The 27,282-nt window shown below is 43.0% G+C and overlaps 1 protein-coding gene across 1 annotated transcript; it reads right to left on the reverse strand.

The window, feature by feature from the left end:
• Window positions 1-9,625: 9,625 nt before the first annotated feature.
• On the reverse strand, window positions 9,626-25,514 carry phf1 (PHD finger protein 1). Its single transcript, XM_030073278.1, has 16 exons — window positions 25,117-25,514; window positions 24,441-24,519; window positions 24,155-24,236; window positions 23,313-23,399; window positions 22,503-22,597; window positions 21,822-21,970; window positions 21,136-21,231; window positions 19,411-19,479; window positions 18,913-19,036; window positions 18,203-18,270; window positions 17,424-17,555; window positions 15,980-16,058; window positions 14,391-14,506; window positions 14,092-14,178; window positions 12,793-13,040; window positions 9,626-12,747 (listed from the first exon to the last, which is right to left on the reverse strand). Exons 2-16 carry the CDS (start codon window positions 24,516-24,518, stop codon window positions 12,575-12,577), a joined length of 1,683 nt encoding a protein of 560 aa, XP_029929138.1. The 5' UTR covers window position 24,519; window positions 25,117-25,514; the 3' UTR covers window positions 9,626-12,574.
• Window positions 25,515-27,282: the final 1,768 nt, after the last annotated feature.

Genomic DNA, 27,282 nt, shown 5'->3' on the forward strand with positions numbered 1-27,282 from the left:
GTGAGCAGGGACTTGGCATGACTGCAAATGGCTTGCCTGGTACATTAGCTTAACACACTCATCAATGTGGGCTCTGAATACATCTGCAATAGAGGTGTTCCTTTTTTTTACCCCCATTGAATGAATCTGTATCTTATCATAAATCAATGTCACACTGATATCTGCCATCTTACCACATACTTAATCTAAGGATGTTGAGTCACTGTGTGGCAATAAATATCACACAGTGTTACATAATCACTTTGAGTAACCATGGAGCTTCTAATGTATAGGCAGAAGAGGGAGATGGATGGAGTACCAGTCTAAACTAAGCTGGTCATACTGGGGCTTGATAGTGCCAGAATATTATATCATATTGTAAAGACTGACAATAGTAGACAATATTTGGTATTTCCAGTATAAATCACATTATAAATAAATTACATGATTCTAAAATACAAAGGAATATGTCAATTGTGACTGCTAACAATTGTGTTTAAGAAAACTTATTTGCTGTTGTGCTGTGTAATTTGTTAAATATTCTAATGCTGTGACTTCTTGCAATTTTGAGTTAAAAATGCTACTGGCAACTGAATTGTAAAGGCATAACCTCAGTGTGGATCCAAACCCCAAGTAGTTGTACCAAATTAGACGCTACTAAGCGCTGCTTTGCTCCTAAAAACATTGTCTAAAAAGAAACACCGCTGAGCGATCACAGAAAAAGAGTATCCGCTGCCATCGCTGGCAGGTTTTAAAGGCGCAATACTGTGCACACAATTTCCTGGCAATGATTCCCAGAGTGGGCTTGCACACAGTGGCTGAGCATCTCACCAACATTATGCAACCAACTTCTATAGCTGCACTTGCTCAAGAGGGCATTTGGCCATTATTTGCTTGCTCTGAGGAAAAAAGCAGAGTGAAAAGGAGCCGAGCGGACTGCCAGAGTTAAAATTGGTCTCTCTTTTCATGTGCAGCTCAGATGATGACTCCGGGGTCACGGTGAAGTCCAGGAGCTGAAAGTTGATTTTTCAGGTCGAGATTAGTCTCCAATTTGGAGACACACATATTGTTCTACAAGGGTTTATAGGTGTGTGTGTGTGTGTGTGTGTGTGTGTGTGTGTTTAAATGTGTGCACATACACCATCTCTCTCTCTTTCTCTCTCTCTCTTTTCTCTCTCTCACTCTCTCTCTCCCTCTTTCACATTCCCTATCTCTCTCACCTCTCACTCAAATGCAACACACCCCCTCTCTCTCCCTCCCTCTCTCTCTCTTATACCCACACATTGGCTACACACCTTTTTTTCTATTTCTCCCCCTCACTTTCCTCTGTCCCTCTCTCTCCCTCCCTCCCTCTCTCTCTCTCTCTCTCTCTCTCTCTCTCTCTCTCTCTCTCTCACACACACACACACACACACACACACACAGAAATACTTCCAGTCCCCATTCCTGCAGTTTCTGGTAGCCTATCTATCCTCCTTCGTAACAGGTACTCACACAAGCCACGACAACCTCAGTCTTTCAAGGTTCCTCCAAACTTTGCGGTGGGCGTTTCATCTCACTCCTGCTCGACTCCAACCATGATATTCTGGGACCTCGCTTTCCCAATTAGATCCCCTAATACACTGCAAATTGAACGTTTCGAATAGATGGATGGGAGGCAGCTCACTGCAGCACGCCTGCTCACATATAGCATTAGTCACAGTTGCAGTGCAATGATACCAAGGGGAATCTGCCTTTACCGTACACTAAAGCGCCTTTCACCCACTCATACTCGACTGTGGCTGAATAAAAGACCAGTAAGAATGAAGTATCCTCTGCATGTTTAGGGAACCAAAGTTTTCTGCACACAGGACAGGAGTCAGGGTATAACCCTCTGAGGCTGATGAGCATATCTTTAACATGTTTTGAAGAGGGTCCCTTGTGAGAAAGAACAGTAATCTTATTCCTATAATCCCACTATAACTGTAGAGGTATCACAGCAAACTGTAAGCCCTTACAGGAATACTATAGGGATTCCATAGGAGATTAAAAAACACTTTGAAGGAACACTATGAATCAGTGACAAGGACACTCCTAACTTACTACACTACACTATTGTACACACATATGGGAATATTATAGAAATATTAGGGATAGAATTGGAGATTGAAAAAACTCTCTTTACTTCACTAAAGTATACTGTAATACCTATAGTAATACTCAAGAAATGTTATAGGAATATCATAGGAGATTTAAAAAATTATACTATGATGAGTGCACAATAAACTGCCTATACTTATTCCTATAGTATAGTACACTGAAAATACCTACACAGTAGGGGTATAGGGATGTTATAAGGATACCACATAAGATAAGGACTGTATAAACTCCTCATACTTCACTACACTGTGCAAATGCTGTAGCTGTATGAATATTATAGGAATGTTATGAGGATACCATAAGGGATTAAAAGCTGAAGTACTAGCTGGTCACTATAAAGTCCTTACTGAGGACCACAGTCATACTAAACGTCCCCACAGGAATATTACTGAATATTATGGGGATTTTTTTTTTTCTCCCCCATTAGGGCTGTGTGGCGGCTCTCAGACGGAGGAATGCACTTAGGCGAGTAGACCGTGACACCACGCATGCATACCTAGTTACGGTACTATAATTGCCGCATGCACAGGTCTGTATCGACTCACACGGTACCGGATTGGAGTGTGCATGTGCGTGTGTGTGCTTGTGTGTGTTGGAGGGGGGGGGCGCATCTATCTGGCAGGCACTCTATGTCTATGCACCTGTCGGCTACGGTGCTTTCACATATGCCTACTGCAAATAATATGACAGTGCAGGAGAGAGAGAGAGAGAGAGAGAGAGAGAGAGAGAGAGAGAGAGAGAGAGAGAGAGAGAGAGAGGATGGTGTGTATGTGTGTGGGGGGGCAAAATAAAGATGCAGTGGATGACAAAAAAAAAAAAAATAAAAAAAAATAAATGATGCGCTCTCTCTTACCTTGAAAGGGAACATAGGACATGTTCCAACGGCATTGAACGTGGTCTTTGCGTCTCGGCAGTCTCTCGGCACTCACAAGTAATGAGAAAAAATTAAATTAGGAAAAAATATGTGATAATAATAAAACACGACACCAGTCAGTAGAATTGAAATACTGCTATTCACAGTTGGCGCCGAAGGAGAGGCCAATATTCCGCTGTTATAAAAACTGGCATCATAATCCACGACCGCTTATAAATGCCGGTTCCCGTGCATAAAACATAGGATGCAGAAATATGTATATTTTGCACGCTGCCGTTGAGGTGTGAGGGTGAAACACGAGAGTGAGTGAGTGAGTGTGTGTGTGTGTGTGTGTGTGTGAGAGAGAGAGAGAGAGAGAGAGAGAGAGAGAGAGAGAGAGAGAGAGAGAGAGAGAGAGAGAGAGAGAGAGAGAGAGAAGGGGGTGGAGGACTGAGTGCGTGCGTGTGCGTGTGTATGAGTGTGTGGGCGCGCGCGCTTCTCGATACCTATAACCTATCTTTAGCCTATGCATTTTACATTCCGTGCGCGTGCGTCTCTTGGAATAAAAAAAAAAAAAAAAAAAAAAAAAAGGGGGGGGGGGGGGGGGGGGGGGGGTAAAGATACAGTGAGTGTAAATTCACTGTATGGCTTCAGGCTACAGTATGTTGGCTACGGCATGTGAGTGTGCATGACAGAGTGTGAGTGTGTGTGTGTGTGTGTGTGTGTGTGTGTGTGTGTGCGCCCCAAAGCTAAGATGACTTACACTCCGCATTTTACTTATTGTAGTGAGAGGAGTGGAGTGTAGGCTACGCTACTTCTTATTCTCATCTCCAGACTGTTGAGTACAAACGGAAATGAATGCTGATTTCGGCTGATTCCAATTATGATAATTCCCCCAATTAAAATATCCAACCTGCTGCAACGGTGAGACACAGCTTATATCATGTCTGTGGTACACAACTGAGTTTACAGTGGCCCTCCGGTCGTATTACTGTATTGTTTTATCAGATGAATCATAATATGCCCACTGGTAAGTATAATTTTGTTTTTTCTTTTTCTTTTTTGGTAATGATATCTTGCTTTTCACTCTTTAATTGCAAACCTGTTGAAGTAAGCTCATCACTAACCTGGTTTTTCTCCCACAGCCCGCAGCTTCCCCGACACTGACATAAAGTTTGACTGTTTTACTACAAGCCTCCCCACGCGTTTCTGTCGCCGACACATTTGCAAGGGGGCATTTGAGCAAATTTGATGTGGGCACATGACCAAACTCAGGAACTGCATCAAGGAAGCTGTGGAGCCAAAATGGCGCGCAGAGCTTGTTACGCTGCCTTCAGGTGCTGTCGGACACGTCGCAACCAAAGAGCTGACTTCACCTGAGCGGCCTAGTAATGTGGCAAATAAAACTAGGAAAGTTCCAGGTTTTTCCATACACAGTCCATAAACAGTGGCATCTTGGGTTTGAATATTTCACTCAGTGCACGTGGTGTAAACTTAAATGAAGCATTGCAACCAGCAGATACAGAATATGACATAATCATACAATATGTAGATTTGTTTTAACTTTGAAACTATTTCAGGAAATGTAAGGGAAATGGCACAGCCTTCACAAAAGATGTAGATTAATATCAGCCTATACAACTGTAACAACATTTGGCAGATATATAATTTGCATGGCTGGTGTGATGAATTCCACCCCTTCACTGTTTTGATTACAGAATTGATTATCTCTGTGATTACTAATTGATTTTTGATAATAAACACATACCAAAATGTTACTTTATAATTTCGAAGAAAACCCGTGAATGTTACAAGTCCCACTTCAGATTTGTGCTCCTAAAAGTTTGATCTTAGGAAGACACGTGAAGGCAGCACATTGCAGTGCCCACCTGTAGTCTGAATCTTGAGGTGTGGCTGCCACCTTGCGGTCACAGACAGAAACTGCAGTCACTGGGAGGTGTGGCCTTCCAAATGACCAAATTAACCCGGAAGGGAAGACTGGCAGGGCCTCTGCTGTACTCTCCATGGCCAGTAATGTTAAGAAGTTCTGTCACATAGTGGAGTGTCAGCACCCACCTTAAGGTTCAATTAATGTTATAGCATAGTCATGGAAATATCTTGTCTTTGTTGTCCAACAACAACCAAATACCCATAAAGTTACTAAAAAGCCACAAACAGGGGTTGAACTTAGGTTTTCATTATTATTATTTTATTATTTACTTTTTATCCATTTTTTTCTGATAAGTGTTTTATTTAATTATTTTATTGTTCCTAGATTAAAGAAATGGGATAAGGGAGTTCAGAAACTTGAATGAAAACCAGAATTGTTGACTGTCATGTAAATGGACAACGCTCCACATGAAGGATGAACATGGGAACTCATTAGTGCATTCGCATGTTTATCACAGCTGGCACTGGAACGTTGCCGTCGCCACGGTAACGCATCAGCTGTCCCTCAGTCTCATGCGCCGAATCAACACCGATCCCTGTGACAACATAATCAAACATCCCGAGGGTAGCCATTGTAAAGTGTCAGCTAAATTACCATGTAAAGAGTGTAGATTTTAATATGGCAGTGATGACCATCCTATCAGCTTAAATGATATGTTCGCCACAGTCCACCGACGCAGTACTATTGTACAACCACAGCTGGCCAAGTAACTTAACACAGACTGTTTTTTGTGGCTAAGCTAGATAGAGCTCTCTTGTAGTCCCAATACTTATTGTCCAAAATTCACTGAAAATGAGCTATGTCAAAATGTCTAATATGCATACATGCCTGCAAACTGTTGTACAAAATTTACCCCTGCATTTGATAATACATTACATAATACATAAATGCATACATAATCATCTGATCCCAACAAAAAACTTAAATCAGCATCAGCTTTCTAGGTAAAGAGAAAGTAGAAAGAATACACAGCATAACATAGTGCAAACATGGAGGTAGCCTTCCACATAACACGCCGTCTACGCCTTCGTTTTGTCTTTGTTCTCCCCTTTGTTCTGCTCTTGTCTTTGTGCTCCTCGCTTCACTTGCTCCCTCCTTATCTTCCCAGCCGCTCCTGCTGTCTCTCACCGTTTCCTCCTCTTCCTCGCTCTCCTCCGAGTCCTCTCCAACTTCATAACCTAAAGAGGGTCCTGACTCTGCAGTGTACAGAGGGTGTAGACTGTGTAACATATCCTATGTAATACCATTCATCATTACACCACATCACCGTGACTACTACCATTTTGCTTACTCTGATTTTTAAATATGTTCATTTTATTAACTGCCACTATAGCACAGATAACAGATAGCAGTGTTGAGTGACTGAGTATAATTTAACACTGTCACTCACCATATTTACTTTAATTCTTGACAGTAGCATGATCAGGGCTGTTATTTTAACACCAGCTTGTCACTGTAACAAACTAAATCACACAGCCCAAACTGTCCAGAAGCTAACACCTGTTACAAGGCTCCACTAAACACTGTAAAAAGTGTCAGAGGCTGATATAATCTGTCAACAAGCGGGGTTCAAAATAAGTTAGTTAAATAGCCTGATATACAAATGCTTTGTTATGTGGTTGACTCAGCTTGCAGTTGAAGTTGTGCAGGATTCAGCGGGATGTTGACCTGGCTGTTAGAAAAAGTGATCTATAACAAAAAATCAACAAATATTATAGATCTATTATTGGAGTAACAAAGATTAGTGGTTAGAGATGGAACAAAAAAACATTAAAAGAAATTTATGGTGTCAGTGTTTGTCTGTCTGCCCTGCAATGGACTGGCGACCTGTCCAGGGTGTTTTACTGCCTTCCACCCTATGTGCGCTGGGATAGGCTCCAGCAACCCCCCGCGACCCTTGAGGATAAGCGGTTTAGAAGATGAATGAATGAATGAATTAATGAAATTTATGGTGCTTGGGAGGACACCCCATCTTCATGATTTTGCATTGGTTATGTGTTTTAAGATATCTTTTTTATTTTTGTTATTTATGTTAGATGTGGTAAACAACACATCTTCTTTACTATTTCATCCCTCTGTTCAAGTGTTCAGTTCTCCACAGCAGGATTCTACTCGACACATTTAGACAACCATCATTCGCTTTATTCCTGCTTCCCCTCCCACTTGTAGATAGACCTTGTTCAAAAATGCAGCAGCAAGACAAAATTATATCACCTACACTGGTTTCCTGTACGTTTGGAATTAAGTTTTTACTTTAAAGGTAGGGCAGGGTTCGGCACCCAGCTCCATTAGCAGACCATTAACCCAGAAAGCAGAGATGGCAATACAATTTGGCTCGGCGGTATGGTTGTACTCTGGGGGATTCTCCCTGCTGTGGTAACACAGCATAACAGCATAGCAATGCAAGCACGAATGGCAATAATCCCCACTGGGAATCGTTTAGAAATAAAGGCCCTCCTGGGTGCGTACAGACAGAGCAAACCAAAGCAGGTGGAGGCTGGGTGAGGAGTAGCGGCAACATCAAACTACGCCAGCATGCAGAGTGAATGAGAGTGAGAGTCCTTTAAATAGACCAACAAGATCAATGCATTGTGGATTGCAGGAAAATTATTCTCCGGTTGTATCTTGTGTGACTGAGTCGACGGTAGATGTTGCAGTTGTGTGTAGAATTCATCCAACTTAAAAACACAGTGAAATGGCAATATCTTTGTTTTATCAGCTACCATAACCATAACCATAATCATAACCAAAGTTATTTACGTTTTAGTAACACATTTTGTCACAATAAATGATGTGCAATGAAGCCCTCTGAATCTCTTTATTTGTATGACACAACATTAGACTCTTATTGTGCAAAAAGCCCCAAAACAAGGTTTCAGTGTTTCAGTTCAGGCCCTGTCTTCTCCTTAAGTCTGCACAGTCACAGGTCAGGTGTTCAAGTTCAGGTTCAAGTAATAAAAACGCAATAAATAAAGCAAATATAACTCTTGCTAAGATACGTCGCTGTAGGTTTGTTGAACAGAAAGCACCAAACAACCCTGAAAACATCTTTTGGATCAGTGTCTCAGTTCCTCACTTGCAGTGGGAGAATCAGACGGTCCCACACACCCGATGTGGAACCACCGGGTCAGTTTTCATCGTCACATGGACATTTATAATTCCTAAACTGCTCCAAAGTGCATGTGCTCATGCCACAAACAAGGTATGAAAAGACGTCAGGAAATGTTACTTGTGGTAGCACGTCGAGTCCACTATTTGTGCTCGTATGGATCCAGCCGATTAATGTCCTTTACTTTCTCAGGAATGTTACCAGTCCTCAACTTATTTGTTAAGTTTCTTTGAGTCAAGAATCCTGTATTTGCTGTTTGCCTGGTCCATTTGTAGGATCTATGTTGTAGCCTACGTGCTCTGACCTCTAACAGGCTTTGCTATTGGTTTTCCCCCATGAAGGATCTGCCTCAGCACCTGAGGAAGATTTTTGTTCTAACCATCCAATCAGGTGGTAGGAGCCCACATCAGGTAAAACCTCTGTGTCCCTATCCTTTTTCCCCTGAGTTGCAGATCTTCCTGAAAGTTTTCTTGTCACCCTCAGGTGTCGCAATTGCTGGACAACCAAACGTCCTCCTTCGTCTGCCTGGGCTTGTGGCACCAGGAGACCTGCCCTGCCCTGCCTCGCTCTCCCCCAGGAGGAGTGTGAGAGCAGGCAGACTCCATCCAACTCTTCCATGCTGGTCAGGCTCTGGTGTGTGAAAGGGTGTCTGGTGCAAGCACTTTGCTGTGGAGCGCACACCAGCCCTCTGGAAATCCAACTGCCTGTTTGTTTGCCATGGTGGTTGGGCTCAGGGGGTCCCTCTGTTGGCACAGCAGGTTGCTCACTGGATCTGTGATGCAATCTGCAAAGTTATGACACTATGTGCCACCCTGCCCCAGGGGGCCTCAGGGTGCACTCTACCAGGGGCATTGTGTTCTCTGTGGCACTTTTCAGGGGAGTGTCAGTGGAAGACATCTGCTTGGCAGCCTCCTGGTCCTCTACTTCAACTTTTGTGCAGTGATATGACAGGGATATGACTGCTGACTCGTTTTCCCACTCTGTGCTTGGTACACATACGGGGGGATTCATCTGCTTCAGACTGAGGCACTGGTTATGTCCCCCATTTGACTGTTTTTTACAGTGCGGTATAAGACCCTCAGGGTTTCAGTACTCGACCAATGGACTGCTATTGTGTGTGTGTTAATGTTTGTTGGCTGGTGTCAGTGCAGGCCCCACAGGGAGTACACTCATCCCTAATGGCCTTTACCTTAGGTGTGAACCAATAGCGGAGCCTGTTGGAGAGAGGAGCACATACAACATAGAAATAGTAGTTACCTTGGATGTAACTCGAGATCTATGAGTATGTACACAGCCCTCTAAACTAAAGCTCAGCTGGCCCCAGTCTTGATGAAGTTAAAAAGGGTGAAAAAGTGAGATGAGCAGAGGGTATGCAGGAGTTTTATAAGGGGTGGGCGCTGTATGGCTCCCACCACCTGATTGGTTCACGATTGCAAAGATCTGGTTCAAGTGCAGAAGAATATAGAAGTTGTATATATGGGCTAGATGGTAGTTAGGTCGGTTGCAAAACTGGGACAAATGGAATATGGACTCCAACCAAATTAGTGTAACTTATGATAAACCATGTATGATAATATAGCAAACACACATTATGTTATGTTGTGAGGTGAAACTTTTATTTTTCATGTTACATATCAGGTGTGTCAACGCAGGATATACATGTACAAACGTAATTTGTCCAAAAATACATCAAACTGAACTTGGACTTGACTACAAATCAGAAAAAAAGACTATCTCTCCAGAAAATTTGTTCCTTGATGTTAATCTCTGATTTCCTCCTAGTTTGTTTTAAACTAATCAGGTTGAGTTCCACCTAGAATACGATCTAACAAGCACTTGACGGGTATAGACATACCATAGAAAACACACAAATACATTCATCACCATCATCTAGAAAGGTTCAACACACCCCTTCCTAATAAACTACAGTCAAAGTCACTGAGAATGATGAAATTTGAAATGCAACATCATTTCACTTGCCTGAAATATATGTTGGCTGCAGCTTGGAAAGCTACCACACTTCCGTAGTTGACATTAAAATCAAGTTTTGTACTGAAATGAGTGTAACAGTATAAATGCTGCATTTGTGTCTTGTTTTTCAACTGAACCTGTGATATCTGAGCTCCTGAAAGATAAAACCAACAAATCTATGCATCATGTAAGTTTTATCTACCAGAGTGCTGAAATAAACCTCTGTATAAAATATAAACTCTGAAACTTGCACTACAGTAGTCTAGATTTATGTAACCTGTTTTCACAAAGATGTCTATATATGAAGCCCAACTTCAGAGCCGCACATGCCATTATAAACACATCTGAAAATGACAGATGCTCTCAACGAGGCCCTGACTTCTGAACTCAAATGTAATGCCATTTTATACCTTGACAATTACAGGCTTTTAAATCCTGAAAGGTGTCATGAGTTTGTAGGCGAGTTGGGAGTTGGGCCTAGCCGTGTCACCTTTGCCTGTAACTATAACTTGAAAGAGAAGTCGACTCACAGTGGCATGAAACTGAGCAGCAGCAGCAGAGTGGCTGAACCTTCTCGTGTCTCGGCCTATTACTGATCTTGTGACATTTCACAGAAACACTCATCAAAAAACTTGGCAAACTCTCAAAATAATTTCCAGTAAGATTACTTCAAATAGACATTTCAATGACATACATATATTTCTTTTTTGTTGCTTGGAATGTACAGTTACATTACAGTTGCACTCTGATTAAAAACGTATGCAACATTGTCCTTGGTCCTCGTCGGCCCCTGTCGTCGTATCTCTTGAGTGAGCAGGAGCCATCCTGTTGACCAATTATCCATTTGCAATATGGCCTCATTCAGCTGTCATCTGATTGGTCGATTCAGGTCAGCGGACCAATCAGCAGGTACACAACCCATATAGGCACTATGCAACCACAATCAAAAAAATAAAATAAAGTTATTCGGTCATAATATATTGTGAATATATAATTCTATCTATAAAACAAAAGCCCTCTTGTGGCTCCTATTTCTAATACATACCGTAGTCTAAATGTAAATCATGTATGACAAAATCTAACATAACAAATCAGTAATCCCGTAATAACATGTATACAATCTCTTATTAACATACCGCGATGAGGAAAAATACACAAACCTCCTTAGAATTTGTTGTCTTTTGGGCCATAATGAACCTAGAGAAATTGGAAATGCAGCTTGATGTTAAAACAAGCTGGCTTGGCATCATTTTGAGGCCCCCAGAGGGCTGGACAATCTATGTAGAACCACTCAACAAGCACCTCCAAATGTGTTTATCCCGTCTTCATCCTGCTGCAACTCCCCCAGGCCGACTAAAGGTTACTGCTTTTTCAGGCAAAGCAGCCAGTAGCTGCCATCCTGCCAGCGGACCATTCATCACCGCTAATTTTCTGAGCGAAGTTTCCCACTGAACTCCAAAGGAACATTAGCCAACAGCTGATGAATGAGCAATCATTAATGTGAAGGCTGATGGAAGCAGGGTGATGGCTAAAGGCTGTTTAGCTTGTTCATCAGCTGGCTATCAATTCAATACTGAGCGGGCCTTTTACGACTCATTATAAGAGGCAGGCTTGGGCATAGCTGCTTTAAAAATAATTAGTTTCTATACTTTGTTAGTCTCCTTAAAAAGTAGCTAGTTCCATTCCAAAAATTATTAACTTATTACGATTAGTTCTGTGTCATGCCATAAGCAATATGGCTTGTGCTGCTAAGCGTGTTATCCATCATTCTTTTAAAATACAAGACTACTGCTCTATTTTTATTTTTGAGAGTGCCCCAATCTAATTTTGATCGGTATTTTTTTCTTGGAAATTACCAGCATTTTGTCTGCACAAATGCTAAGGAAGGTCAACTTTTTTTTTTTTTTTTTCAAAATATTTCACAAAAAAAAAAAAAAAAAAAAAAAAAACATTAAGAAATAAAAAAGGAGTAACATTCTAGGTACTATTACAAGAATGGGAAAAATGTTCTGGTTATCATGAAAAAGGTTCTCTAATCCCAAAACTGATGACAAGAATAGGGGAAAAATACATTTTATGAATTTGGGTTCATTAAGCAGGTCAATTTATTTGTTTCATAAATGTTGAGAAAGCAGTAATCTTTTTGAAATAATTTTTGATACATCATGGATTATCTACTGCATATTAAGCCTTATATATAATCAAATACCTGACTTCAGTTGGCCCAAATAATGGCAAATTAGCAGGGGGTTCAGATATTTTCCCTCATCACTGTAACATGATAAATGCAAAGGCATATTCCAAAGTTAACAGTACAAATATCAGAGAAACACTAGCAAAGAGGGAGATATAGTAACGAGTAGTGAGATTATAATGATGCAGAATAGAGGTGATACCATGAGAGCAACCTGGATTTGCAACGTGTAAGATTTTTTTTTTGTTTGTTTTTTGTTTCGCTTCACTTGTATTTGAACTGCTGCCGCGCGTTACATTGTTGAGGCGACTGCAAAACAGTCATTGTGTCTCTCGCGCCCCTTCTTCCTCTCTCACTTTCTCTCTCTCTTTCTCTCTCTCAGTACAAACTCACGTTCCCCCACTCCACAAGGTACTGCACCTTCCCGTCGGGCGTGACGCGTCTCGCCAGGATCCTCACCGCCTCACCCCCTCCCCAACTCCTGGCCACTGTCCCATCTCCTCCTCCAACTCCCATTCCCCCTCCGCCTCCGCCTCCCCCTCCTCCTCCTCCTCCTCCTCCTCCACCACCACCACCTCCTCCTCCGCCCCCGCCACCCCCTCCGCCGCCCATGCCAGACTGGTAAGGGGCCAGCTCCCGCAGGAGGAGGGAGGTGCAGGGCTCCAGCTGCTTCTGACCCGGCTGGTGTTGGTGTTGGTGTTGGTGGTGGTTGTGTTGGTGGTTGTGTTGGTGGTTGTGTTGGTGGTTGTGGTGGTGCTGGTGGAGGTGGTGGTGGAGGTGGTTCCCGTTGGAGTTGATGGAGTACGGGAGGCAGGGCGGCGGTACTCTGCAAGTGTCCTCCACACTACAAAAGAGAGGAGAGAGGGAAAAGGATTCATTGATTCATCCAAGTATAATCCACGGTCTAACTGTAAGTAACGGGTTTTATTTATAAAGAAACATACTGCATAACTCAATACTCTTAAAAGTATGTAAGAAAAACAAGAAAAACATTTGACATTAGTGGATAGTGCCATCCCACCCCCTTCCCTCTCAACAAAGACAGGGCATTTCAGCCATCATGCTATTAAGTTATGCATCATTAAATCCATCAACAGAAATAAACTCTTCTAAGGTACAATCATCTTGTTGCCAAATAAATTAGTAATAAAGAGTTACCATGGGAAAGTAGCTTTAAAAATTGCAAAACTAAAATAGGCCTATGAGCTGTCATAAAAATTTAATTCACTTTAATAAATGAAGTGCATGTAATTAAATCAAAAGAGCCCTGCAACTACAACACAAAGACACAGGAAACAGTTGCACATAGTGAAATGTGGTGTCTCTTTAACCTAAGGATTACTGCTAAAATTACTGAAACCAAACCTTATGTAATCCAGTTATGCACCCTCAGGGATCGATAAAGTATCTCTGATTCTGATCATTTTTAAATGTTCATAATTCAGCCAATCAAATCTATTGCCATAGTTAATACATAATATATATCTCAAATATGACAAATGACATGATGTATGAAGTGCATGATGCTCTGTACAATGTATTTTAATGCAGCTCCAAACACATACATTAGACATTAAACAGAAAAAAAGAGTGATTGAAGGCTCAGCCTCCTTCACTGCCATCTAGAGGTAAATGTGCAGAACTGCAGAACAATTTTATGATTTCCTGCATAATTATGTGACTTTTCCTCTGCAGCACAGTGATTGTTGACGTGACTCATTTTATGTAAAAAAAAAAAAAAAAAAAAAAGACAATTGCAGAATAGCATGAAATCAGGGAGATTAACTGGACCTTTGGTTTACTTTGGTTGACAGAGCAACTCCAAGATAAAATATGTGTAACAGCTACAGTGTGGTGCATTCAGGTGTTGCTGGAGAAGAAAAGGTGACGGGAACCTGTTGTAGTGGTGCAGAGTCCTTGAGAGGGCAGAGTTTCCGTTGTATGTCGGGTGGTACAGGGCAAACATCCGCTTGGGAGGAGAGCTGTGAAGGAGTTGAGGAGTACACGAGTGTTTGACAACACTGTAATGCAAGCAGTATGGCATTAACCAAAATAACATATCCATCCAAATCCTTCTTGATCCAAATGAGTAGAAAAGCTGGCGAGTCAATGAAAAGCTGTTCATTCAAGCCCTTCCAAACCAATAAGAAACCACGACATAAACAAACCCACAGCAAGGCACAACACTCCTCACCCCAGATTAAGCTCCTCCTCTGACTTCCTGGAGTTGTAGACGTTGGCCCCTCCCACGTAACCATGGCAACATGGCAGCAGCTCAATGGGGTTGGCAGCAACTGGGGGTGGACAAGCCTGGGCACAGGAGAAACCCACTGATCAGCTCGTGTTTTGGATGCCAACATCATCGCAGGAGCCAATCAAGCACCGATACTTCACTGCTCAGCCATGCATGAAGTTAATTCTGCACGTGGTACTTTCAGTTTCCTTATGAATACCTTGAGATATGGGTGTCACATACTGAATTTGAAAGTTTAAATATGTTGAAGCAGAACATGCAAAGAATTACAATCACCGTGTCTCAGACTTAATGCACATCACCTCAGTCCCGCACCGCCTCTGGGCCCCTATGGCCAGATGTGCATCACGCCACACAAATGACGTGATGGATGTGGGTAACATCATATCCCATGGCTCATCAGGCAAAGTGGTAGGATGTCCTGTTTAAATGTATCACCTCGGTGACACACCTTATGGAGCTGGCTGGTAAGTGCGGCAGCGTTCATGACGCACCGGCTCACAACCCGTGACAAGCAAAAACATCAGGGCATCATCAGAGCCATCGATCACCGGAAACGTCAGCCGGCGGGACACAACCTTAAAGTTTTAAGCATTCCTCATCGCTGGACTGTGACATATAGCCCCACGCTAGCCCATATCATTTCCTTTTCTAGCATTACTGACAGGATGGCAGGTTATTATTCGGTGGCCTTAGTCAGTGTCTGTGCCTTTAAATGGATGCGCTCTGTCAATGCTGCACTGTCAAAGTGCCAGCGCCACCTGGCCAAACTGTAATCGACTGCAAAGTGCACTTGGAAGCGCTCCCAGGCTACACATATCAGCATTCCTTCCCATCTCACTTTCTCCACTATAACCAACCTGCTCCCCAAGATGGCCGCAGATTAGCATCAATCAGAGAGGCACAATGGGCCTGGATGTGCTGGAGTGAAAACAACAGCTCTGTAAAGTGTATTGTTCCAGGCTTACTGTCTATGCCCAAATGTGAATCAGAGGAGGCGGATACAGCACAATATGCATTCACAGCTAAGGATATGGTGTAAAAATAGTAACCGTGACTTGTGATGTTGCCTGATTCAGCACGAGCCGCCGGGAAATGAGCCTGATGAACACGATAAGCGCTGAAACACACCAGCAGGTTCTTCCACGACAAAGTTTGCGTGGAGCAGAGGTGCGTGAGCGATGCGTCTTAACCGAGCTAAACACATGCCATCCCATCTGTGACATGTTATGCTACGCCGGCCGGAGACTCCGAGGCGTAAGCAGCCGCTGAACACACAGCAAACAGAAAAGAAGAGCAAAAACACGAGGCCGCCGAGCTGCCAAACACAAACAGATCTGGACTGCGAAATGAACCTTAATCACAGATTTTGACTGGCAGGTCATTTGGATAGCAGGGAGCTGTTTTCCTGACTGCATAAAAAAAATGAAAAAAAAAAATGAAAATAAAGAAAAATCAGAGGGGCAGGGCTCAACGTGGCCCCCCCTTCCGCCCTCCCACCCGCCTGAGCTGCAGACAGAAGCACTGACCTGTGTCTCCATGATGCGGCGCTTTGATTTACGCGACTCTGGCCCCCCCGCTCTCCTCTGGCAGGGCAGTGACAGCGGGCTGAAGTGCACAAAAAACAACAACACATAAATAAACACACAAGCGCACGCACACAGGAAGAGCTCCAGTGAATAACCTGCAGTGCAGCTGAGTGTGTGTGTGTGTGTGTGTGTGTGTGTGTATAAGCTTTCTGAGAGGCGTAAAATACCACAAGATGAGAGCGGCGAGCTGATATATGTTTGTGACAGGACTCAAATCATGAATTCATAAAGAAGTAACAAATTTGAAATATATGAAACCAAACATCATCACCAGTATGGTTGACAAGTATGAATAGCATCACAAAAAAAATCAACACACACACACACACACACACACACACACACACACACACACACACACACACACACTTTTTCCCCCAAACCTTCCTCTGCCTCATAAATAAAGTCCTTCTCCTTTAAGAAAAAAAAACCTTTTCTGCATTAATTTCTTTACCTCTCACTTCTCCATCACACATGAAAAAAACAGGAACACAGGACTGGATCTACTGACTGGGCTGACTGGTTACTACTGTTTTCTTAAAGATGGCAACTTAGAAACTTAACTTGGAAATGAATAACTGAATATTTCCATCTTCTGTGTTCACAGCAACAAAGTAAAAACTGTACAATTTCTTCCTTTTTTTTTGTAACTTTGTATCTTTAAATCAATCTAGTCAACATAGACATTTTATGATGCAGGCATCTGACTTTATTAGAGTTGACCAATCATCTTAATTTCTGGGCAGGGGTCGGCTCTACAGTGCTGGCAACCAATCAGAATTGGCTGCTAAAAATATCCTAAAAACATCCTACAGGTATTTAGATGAGGGCCACTAGAGGAAAAAACATAACAACAAAAAACTAAAACCTCATACATCTATTGGTATATGGGATTGGCAACATCACCTGCTGTGTTTTCTGATTCTAGAAGAAAAAATATGGAAAATATTTACATTTTATTCTCACTTAATAATGCGTACTAGTGTGGCTGTGTTGAAAATTCACCCTGTTCCCTTTAAGATTATTCTAGTGAAAATCATTTGATTGTAATGCACCCTGGATACTACCAGCAGCTAAATGCTAAAAATGCAAATGATTTAAAATGAAAAGTGTGTCTATGAAATCTCCTGCAGACAGCGGGACACGTGCATATGCATGTGCGCACGCTGCACACACACTCACGCATGCACACACACAAGCACACACGGGATTTTCTACTCTTCTAAGAGAATATTAGACACTGATACATTTGCTGGCATATGAAAATTGCAGTCCTTTGATTCCTAAGTTAATTGTTCATGCATAATGACTATATGCCCTGTGGGGCTCCCGGGGCTCTTATTGAGATAAGAGTTGAAAAGAGAGACGTTGTCCTTACTCTGACCTTCTCCGGTGCGTGATGTTGATAGGTGGGTCAGTGATGAGCGGGGATGAATCAGATGTGAGCGGAGGCGGGGCTCGGACCTGGAGCCCGAAAAGACACTTCTTCTTCTTGATCTCCTTTCCAGACACAAATCTGGGCGATGTTACAGAAACACAAACATCATTTACTCCTTTTTACAGCAAATACAATGAGTCTGGTCTGGGCTTGATTGTGTGTCTTTTTTTTTTATTTTTTATTATTACTTCTCACTGCTGGTGTGGAAATGTGTAGCACAATGTACACATTCTTCTTATTGCAAAGTACATTCAGGAACATTTCAAAGGTAGCGACTCTGTAATTAGCAATACATAATTAAAACAGGCTGCGCCTCCGGAAATCTGCAGTTTTTTGACTCCGAGGTTTTATGCAAAATACTATGAAAATGAAAATTCATTGAAAAGGAATCTCGCTAGACTGGCTACTTTGATAACATACCACTGACTTGTGTCCTTAACTAAAAGGTATTGAGGAGCTGTTCAGCACACAGCTGTTCAAACCACAAAAACTCGGCTATTTCAGCTGCAATTATCACTTCAAACTGAGAAATTCTGTCATGTCTGATTTGCAGTTTGACCGAGCCTCTTTATTCAAAGACAGAGTCACCTCCGCGTTCTCGCCTGCATGTCCAGCGGTACATACCATCGAGCTCTAAGAGGTGCTGCTCTGTTCGTGGGGTGCTATTCATCACTCCGGTCATGTGTGGCCTGTGTTTATTCTTCTCATCATATGCAATGACTTACCTGTCCTTGTGGGAGTTGAGAGCGTTGAGGAGATTGTGACAGCGGTCTTGCCTTGGTGTGTCAGAGAGCTGGAGGACAGACAGGAATGAAAATCAAAGTTGTGTTTACACAGCGAACGGCCATCAGTCGAGGGGGGGAAAAAAAAAAAAAACGCAAGCAATAATTTCCTTTTACATTAAGTGACAGAAATAATTTGGATGCGCAAAAATAACTCGATGCAGCTGCGACTGTGGCTGAAAACTCGACTGCTGGCGGTCACACGTCATGCAAAGACAAACAAAACGCTCCAATTCACCTTTTAAAAAGCAGCTTAAAGGGGAACTAGACCTGAGTGAAGACTCAGAAAATCCCCCCCCCCCCCCCTCCCCCCAGTCATCTTCATCTTTCCCCAGTCATTCTCTATGCAGCGATTCCAGACTGTATACCAGATGGATTCACAACTTTGAGGCTTAACTGTGGGTTTTCTGGATCTGTGAAGGTCTTACTCGTGTTTACAAATACCAATCAGACTGCATGAGATCACAGGGAGGCTATATACGCTGCTTTAATTGAGCGGTGTTCCCCTTTAAGTTTTTACTTGGTGGTTCAACTTTTCAAATTTTAAGTTTTACTTTTATGAGTGGTTAATAGGCTTTAAGTCGCAAATACAAAATGGCTGGCAGCATTTCACATCATTTCATCATGGTACTTAAATGGGGAAATATCAATACCGCGCCTAGGAGCAACGAGTCCCAATTCTCATTGGTGAAGGACAGGATTTCATGGTCAAAATCAAAGTATTTCCTCTTGCAGCATAGGGAGAGATGGTAGAGCACCAAATGAGCCAAATCCACCCTGTATTTAAAATTCAAACAAGACGAGAGTAAGACAAAAGAAGAAGCTAAAGTTAAGAAAATAAGACTTTAAATAATACATCTGGAAAGCAATTTTGCAGGATACTTTCCACTACATTTATGGGTTTATTTTTGATACAACAGATATGTGGTGTCAGTATGTGCAGTGTGAAGTAACATAATCACATTTGATCCCAAACTAGACACTTGAATGTGCTGAAAATGGCATCATTTTAAAATAAGACAGAAGAAAAATCACAAATAAATATTGATCTATGGTCTTTCTAATGCTATTCTCCCTTAACCAAGCTCTGAACATTGCTGCAATATTGTAGGCAGTGCTGTAAACTCATCAGTAAAATTGGATCACATCACCAGGTCATGGGCAGTCTTTGGATAGTCTCAGGTCCGTTTGCACATACCGAGCACTGGAACTGATAAAACCTAAAACAGACACACATGGAAAAGCGTTTTAGCCAAAGAAAACAGCACGCTGACCCCGCGAAATCCGCTTGAGCCAAAAAGTGAACTGACAGCGTCCTCGGTGAGCTTTGTTTTCAAATCAGCTGCGATCTTTATCTTTTATCTTCCTTTAAGGTGAGATATTTTGCAAGCCCCTTTCCTCGCTTGCACAATCTGTACATTTTTCTCTTTTATAGCACACTGACGGGGAAAGCTGTTTAAGTCAAAAAAATGAGAATAGCATTTTTCACCTCGGCGTACATCTCAGTTCATCTCAGATACTAAAAATCAGCTGTGATCTCGATGTCTTCGCTTTGCTTCTTTTGAGGTGAGACGCTTTACAGTCTTTTTTCTTTACCGTACCTGCGATGAGTCCGTGTGTATTCATTTGAACAAGAAATGCACAGAACAGACAGGTGTATCTATTCCACTATAGCAACATGCCATCCTGCGTGACCCTGAACCTGAGCTCATACCATCATAAAAACACTGCGCGCATCTATCTTTTTCTATGCACCTGTATGTTGAAGGTCATTGGAAAAGATGAGGCGCAGAAACAGTGTGATGGCAGCGCATGCTTACTATTCCCACTGTGAACTCAGTCTTCACTCTTCCTCCATCACCTGCTCGGCAGATGTTGTAACAATCCGGCCTCGCTCTACCTGACTGTCAATCTAAATCTAATCCCTCCTATTTTTTGTCCTCCGACAGGTTCAGCAATAACACGGTGTCAGGATGGGCGTAAAACCCGGTCGGCTAACACAGATGGTTAATGACAATAATAACTTAATGGATGGATACATTTTATTACACGCATGAGATGCAGCCTATCAACTGCACTGCCATCAGCAGCTTGCACATCCACCTTGCTTCATATCCACACTACGACTGTAATTTGAAGGTTGACATGTAAAGGCTGCTGTCGATCACTGTCTCCTTGCACTGGATGTGAGCAGCTCTTGTCCTTGTCGCAGGTGTCAATGAGTACATCGACGTGCACACTAATAACTCAGTCGTAACCCGATTAAGGCAATTCTCGGGCTACTTAAGCTGTCATGTAAACAGCAGCATCAATCTGATCATGTTAATCGGTAAGGTCATAATCAAAATAAGCACTGACACCGTTTACTCACTTTGATTTCTGCTCAAACTAATCCAGATGTTGTATTTACAGAGCAAACTGTGCCGTGCAGCAGCAAGCAGTGAAACAAAAAAAATATCATGGAATGAATCCAGGGAAACCAAGCTATTCGAAAAAATCACGCTACTTTGAACTATGGCTGAACAGTTAATCAAAATATTAATTGGTCAGTGCAATTTAGCCAAGTGCATTATCCAACTTGCAGTGGTGCTACAGAGATCACCTACAAATCGTATTCTCCACATGTAAGAAAACATGTTTGTGTTGGTACAGACCCACAAAACTTTTTTTTTTCCCTGTGCAGTTCAGCTCAACTTCGACCATGTGAATTTTGCAAGTCAAAAAGTGCTGTAAACAGATTAATCCTTGTCGTCAAAGTACTGGCGTGCATGTAAACACACTCAATGAGCTCTGTATTACTGAATAAGTTGTCAATCTGCCTCTATACCAAAGACGCCAAGTCATTTACTGCATCACTGTAAGGCTGTGTTGCTTACCTGTCCCCATACAGTAATGGTTTGGTTAGACACTGCGTGCAGGCTTCATGGAACCACTGGCCACAGCTTCCACACTGCAGCATCTTCAGATTCCACCTGCAGGCGAACAATCAGGAAACCAAGTGCACTAATGAACAGACACGTCTAACATCCATGACAGAGTTTATACTCATGTATGAACTGAGGGAAGAAACCTGAAGACTACACTTGACGGTTCACTTTTTAAAGGTTGAAATGTTTCTCTGGGTCCTACAAACAAGGGTTTTTCAGAGTCGATGGTCAAACAGATTTTGGAAATATGTGTTAACTGTTACTTTGACACCAAATGGATGGGGTTTGCCACATGGGACAAGTGCAAGAAAGTTTATCCAGTCACAGGAAAGTTATTAAAAATTTAATTTAATATACTTCTGTATGATGGAAAAGTTACCTGCCACTATCTAACTTCCCTAATGAAGGTAATCCACCTCATCTAGCACTCCAAGCAAGTTAAAACTACCCCTAAGATTAATGAATGTGTAAATGCTACTTAACACATCTGACACACAATTGTTACACACAATTCACAAAAAAAATCATAAAGTTGACAGAGTCATAGAAGATATCTAATTCTGAAATCTGTGGTGCACATCTTTTACCAAAGAGTATGCATTCAAACTCAAACTGGCCTCGGCAGTGTCACTCACTCTCCAGGTCCGGCACAGTAGCAGTAACACTGCTGCTGATTGGTCAGGTGCTGCGGGTCCCAGTCTAGAGAGGACAGCTGATAGGGGAGCCGGAGTTTCATGAACTGCATGAGCCGGGCGAAGCGTCCACGTTTGAGGGCCCCTCCCCTCTGAAACACAATTTGGACAGACCTGATTGGTCGGTGACCCCTCCAATCACTGTCATGTCAGAGCAACGGGGGAGACAGATTACATTTTGTGGGGAACAGTCCAGAAAAAGCAATTCGTCTCATTTTATTGTAGGTCAGCCGTGAGAGATAGCGTCTAAGACAGAGGAAGTCTGGACAATGAGATACGGACATTGACCGATTGACAATTAACCGGGCTGCCTTCTCATCTCCAGTCTACAGAACTGGAGCACACGGGATTGATTGACTTTAAATGGACTTCTCTCGACTTCAGCGTAGTTTTTCAGTATCATAACTATTGATTGGCCATGATTTCTCAGACACAATGTAGAACATCTAATACCGAAGTCAATACTGAAAGAATTAGTGCGCTTTTGCCTCGGATAAATCTGTTACCCCTACACAACAAATGTAAGGGCAGCAAAAGCCTGATATATTTGACTGGATTTCTCCCACAGCACATGCTGAATGTTCTTTTCTCCAGGGTGTGAGAAGGAGAGATTAGCAGCCTGACCTTGGTTGCGACTGCAAAGACACATTGCCGACATATCCACGAATCGCTGTCAGCTTCCGGTTCGATGGTTGGCGTGTGGCACTCTGGATGATAACCTGTAATGGGAGGAGGAGACAGAGCGTTTAATTCACGCTTACAGGACACAGACAGCCGTGGTGACAATAATAGCAGAGTACCTCCACGTTTTGTGCTTCTGTTTATCTGTGTGTGCAAACCGTTTCACTATAACATTTGCATTGAAGGAGATGAGAGTCTTCGTCTGCTCATTCTCAATACCAGATGTCTGGATTGACTTTATAGGAGTGATTCTCAACTGAGGGGGGGGCCCCACAACCTTGTTCTGACAAGGTTGTGAACACATGCCAGAAATTGACTGTCAAAGTTGCTTGTGCTGAGTGTGTGTTTCTGTGACTTCTTTCCGGTGGTATGACACCTGAGTTTCCCTCTGGGATTAATAAAGTATATCTCATCTGATCATAAAACCCTGGCATACTTTTATATTACTTACAGGCCCCAGCAAAGACGTTGTGGGGCCTTTAAGTCTATGAATAGAGCTCCAAGTCTATGAATATCTCACAGATTTTCATTTTCACTCATCAGGAAGTATGTGCTGTGCAACATCTCATATACCCACCAGGAATTAACTTAGACCATGTGGGTTCCTGGTTGATGTGTTTGCCCCTTACAGGGAAACGCTGTTACTTAACATATTGTTTCCATACTTCATCAAGGTCAGGATTACATCTCAGCACAAACCCCACTGAGAGCCACAGCTTGACAGTCTACGTATGATGAGTGGTGCTTCCTTACCGTGGCGACATTTAAGACAATTTATGAGTGGTTCTTTAAGAGGCGGGGCGTCACAAATACAGCAAACTTCTTCCACTCCGGCAGCGACTGAAGCAAAAAGAGAGAAGGGGAAACAACAGAGAAACGGGGGGGAAGGAGAAGGGGGGCGAAGGAGAAAGAAAGTAAATGTGAGATGGAGAGGGGGAGAGCGGCATTAATTTATGTATATTGATTCACATCCTTGCCACCTCATTGATTTCAGTGTCTCCTGCAGCCTTTCAAAATTCACTTCATTTGATGGGCGGATACTCAGCTGGTCCTAACAAGCGTCCCACTTCCCCTCACTTGATGCTAGCCAGAGTGGGGGCGCCATTTCCCTGAGGAGTCATTAGGCTAATAAAGTCATAAATGCTCTCTAATACATCAATTACACCTAAAAGTGCCCCCATCAGAATACTCACAGCGCTCGGCATCATAACCTTGAACATAACTGTTAAGCATAATTGCTTTTTGTGTTTTTCTTTTCTTAGGCGACAGAGCAATTTCAGACAGCTGAGAGAGAGAGAGGAAGGAAAGGCATCAGGGCAAAGAGCACCAAAATGAAAAACTTTTAAGCTCACAGAGTGAAAGAAACAGAGAGGTACTCTTTCACAGTTTCCCCTCAACTCCGCAGGGAAAGTTTCAAAAAGAAAACAAATACCTTTAGCGTGAGTAAAGCCGAGCATCTGTGCATTGTGTGTCAACAGCACACAAACTATGAGCATTTTAAACCCACGTCCTCAAAAAAAACTGCAGAATAGCAAGTACCCAACAGGAAACGATTTACTTTCCTAGCCGAAGGGGGGAAAAAAAACAGTTCTTACAAGAGTGAATGTCCTTTCTTAGGACCCAGAACTCCGAGTTGTCCTCAAATCTCACCAGACAACATTGCTTGACTCCATCTACCTGAGAGGGAGATAGCAAGTGAGCAGAATGATTGACAAAACTAAATGGAAGTCTTTTCAAATCCAGGTGAACACACTCAGAGACTCACAAAGACGTGCACACACACACATACACACACTGCATGCGCACGCCGCTCTCACACACACATACACACACTCTCAGGCATGCACGAGTGCCTGTGCACACACATCCACACACACTTACTCTTTTCACATTGCCGAGGTACAGTAGTCCATCACTCCATCGAGCTAACACATCATCTCCTTCACTTACTCCCCCCATCCTGAGAAGAGAGAGAGGGAGAGAGAGAGAGAGAGGAGAGGACAGGAGAGGAGAGGAGAGGAGGGCTCATGTGAAATGGAAATCCGATTTATTCGCTGAATACTTTGCTGCCATTGCTGACAGAGGTTTTATGGCCCCGGTGTTCGCCTGGCTCTGAGGCAGCCAGGCTCGATGCAAGGGGTTAAATTCCCCCCTCAGCCTGAGCATAGCGACAGCCTGTATCCACCAGATTGAAAGATGAGAGTGAGTACACAACCAGAGAGCAAGACAAATGATTACCGCACACATGACCAAACACACACACAAACCACTGCATGATGACTGCTGCAATACAGTTTGACTGGAGGAGCAAACATCACTGTACAGCTACTTAAAGCATCTGCCGTGCACTTTGGGTGTTTTCTTCCCTCTCCCCAAAACACCTAAAAACTACTAACTTGATTAGATATATGGGATGACTGCGCAGGGCATAATCACTGCTCATTGTGCATTTGTTCCAGCGCATGCACTCAAGTCAAGAAAAGAATATGCAGTGTAGCCTTTGTGAATCAAGAGGAAAATAAGGAAAATGTACAGTAAGCTGGCCGGTAAAGGGTACCTGTCAAGTCGAACTCCTTTCTGTCGGGGTCACAGCGATTCCTGGGCAGGCTGGACATGAAATGCTCTCATCTGCTGTGGATCTCCGGTGCCCAATTACTGCCCGCTCGGATGCGCAGCCTGCGTGTTTGCAAAAAGTGGATGATGTGCATGTATGTCCCTGTCTGTGCCAAGCGCCTGTGTCAGTCAAGCCGTCAGCGGGGGGAAGGCGACTGTCCGTCCGTCTCAGCCTAGTTTGTCCGTCCTCCGCGATGCCGTTTCGTCATGTTCCCGTCGCTTTTGCTCTCTTCCCCCTCTCCACCACCACCTATTGATGCTATTAAGGCGCGTTTGTCAGAGCAGCACCAGAATCAAGCCGCCAGAGACGCCATCATCCCTGCCTCTCTCTCGACCGACTTGTTGTGACGCAGACATAAAACACCGAGATAGAGTGGGAGGGAGATATAGATAGAGGGGGATCCGGGGGGCGGGGGGTAAGAGGGGGGTACGGGGCGAGAACACCTTCCCGTCCGAGGAATTGACCCTAAATCGTTATGACAAGGTGGGATTGTGTTGTCTTTGAGGGGGGAAAAGGGGGAAGGCGGTGCGCTAAAAGCCAACGGAAGCAGCGCGCGCAGCGACAGAGGCCAATTAAGTGGCCAATTAGTGAGTTTACTCGCCTCATTAATTGGTCCCACAGAAGAGGGGCCAGCGTGCGAGTTAGGGAGCCCATGGAGAAAAGTTGTAAAACTGAGATGCCCAGGCAGGCAGCGCCAACCACTTTACTCTGCGTTTATCAATATCACTTAACATTCTTCCTGACCTATGCTGATTTGAATGAGGGGTGCGGGGTGGGGGGGTGTACACTTTTATCAGGATCCTATATAAAACATCACCGCAAAACTTTAGATATTAAATTATATGAGCACAACAGCACTCCTGATATAAATAAAATATACCATGAAGTGCGATAAGGTCACCATTGAGTCGCTTACCACACCATAAAATATGATTTCTCTCAAGGTGCGAATACACGTCCATATTGCTCTTCTTTTGTGCACATTCCGATAGACTATAACGTTATTAGACATGTTGCAGCTGCCGTTTGCTGAAAACACTTAAGTCGTGCGGCAAAGTAGGCCAACATTTTCCACATGTGCAGGACAGATGTGACATTCACAGGGTCACCTCTTCGCACATGCCCCTGCGGTCGAGAATATCTGATGGCAGCTATCACGAAAATATTGTCCGTGTAAAACAAGCAGGCATGTGTTAACATCAGTGACTGTGAATTACAGTTCCGTCAACATGCAGTTAATACATTCAGAGCTATTTCCCCCAAACATATACTGAATACTTTCAGACAGCCCTGGAGCAATAACTTCATAATGATCAGTGGGTCACGTTGTAGTTACTTATAAATTAATTAATCTAATTTTATTAATTAGAGTAGGAGAAAATTAGTTTGATCGCGCTCATGGTAACATTAAACATCACACAAACACCATGCTGCGCTTTGTGAGGAAGTGATATTTATAAAGTGGCATGAATCGCCTGTGAAATAAATCAATCAAATGTAAAAAGTAAGCAAGTAATAATGCGCCATTAGCCTAATTAGCATTTCAATTGTTACATCCACACAGGCCTGAGCTTCACAGTTGGGTTGTTTGACAGGAGCTACACTGTTGTGACTGGACACATGGACAGAGCCCGGCTGAAAGGTTTGTTTTCTTAATTTTCTCGGTTGAGTCATTGCTTGTTTATTTATATCTTAGGCAGTACTCACACCAGTCAAGCGTGTTGGTAACACTGTTGGGAGGTTCAAAATGGCCCCTGGCATCATAAAAGCTGATGAAGTGTCAATTTCCAAGTGGTGCCGCTAGATGGCGGGCATACACCACACCTCCTGTGCGATCATTATTTCAGTCTGGTTGGCATTTTGCATGCTGCTGCCGCTGCTGTTGTAAAACCCATTTAGGCTGAACTTTGGCAGCAAGGGAAGTGTGTCTCTCTTGAAAGCTACTATGATATGATTGCGATGAGATGAGATGAGATGGGATAAAATGAGATGAGATGTGATGAGATGAAATGCGCAGGCCTATCATTAGATTAAATTATGATGTAAAATCTGATGTAGTGTCTCTGCATTGTGTCTCATGCACTGTACTGCTACTCTGCAAGTGATGTC

The sequence above is a fragment of the Myripristis murdjan genome, chromosome 16 (assembly GCF_902150065.1).
Source record: "Myripristis murdjan chromosome 16, fMyrMur1.1, whole genome shotgun sequence".
Classification (NCBI taxonomy): domain Eukaryota; kingdom Metazoa; phylum Chordata; class Actinopteri; order Holocentriformes; family Holocentridae; genus Myripristis; species Myripristis murdjan.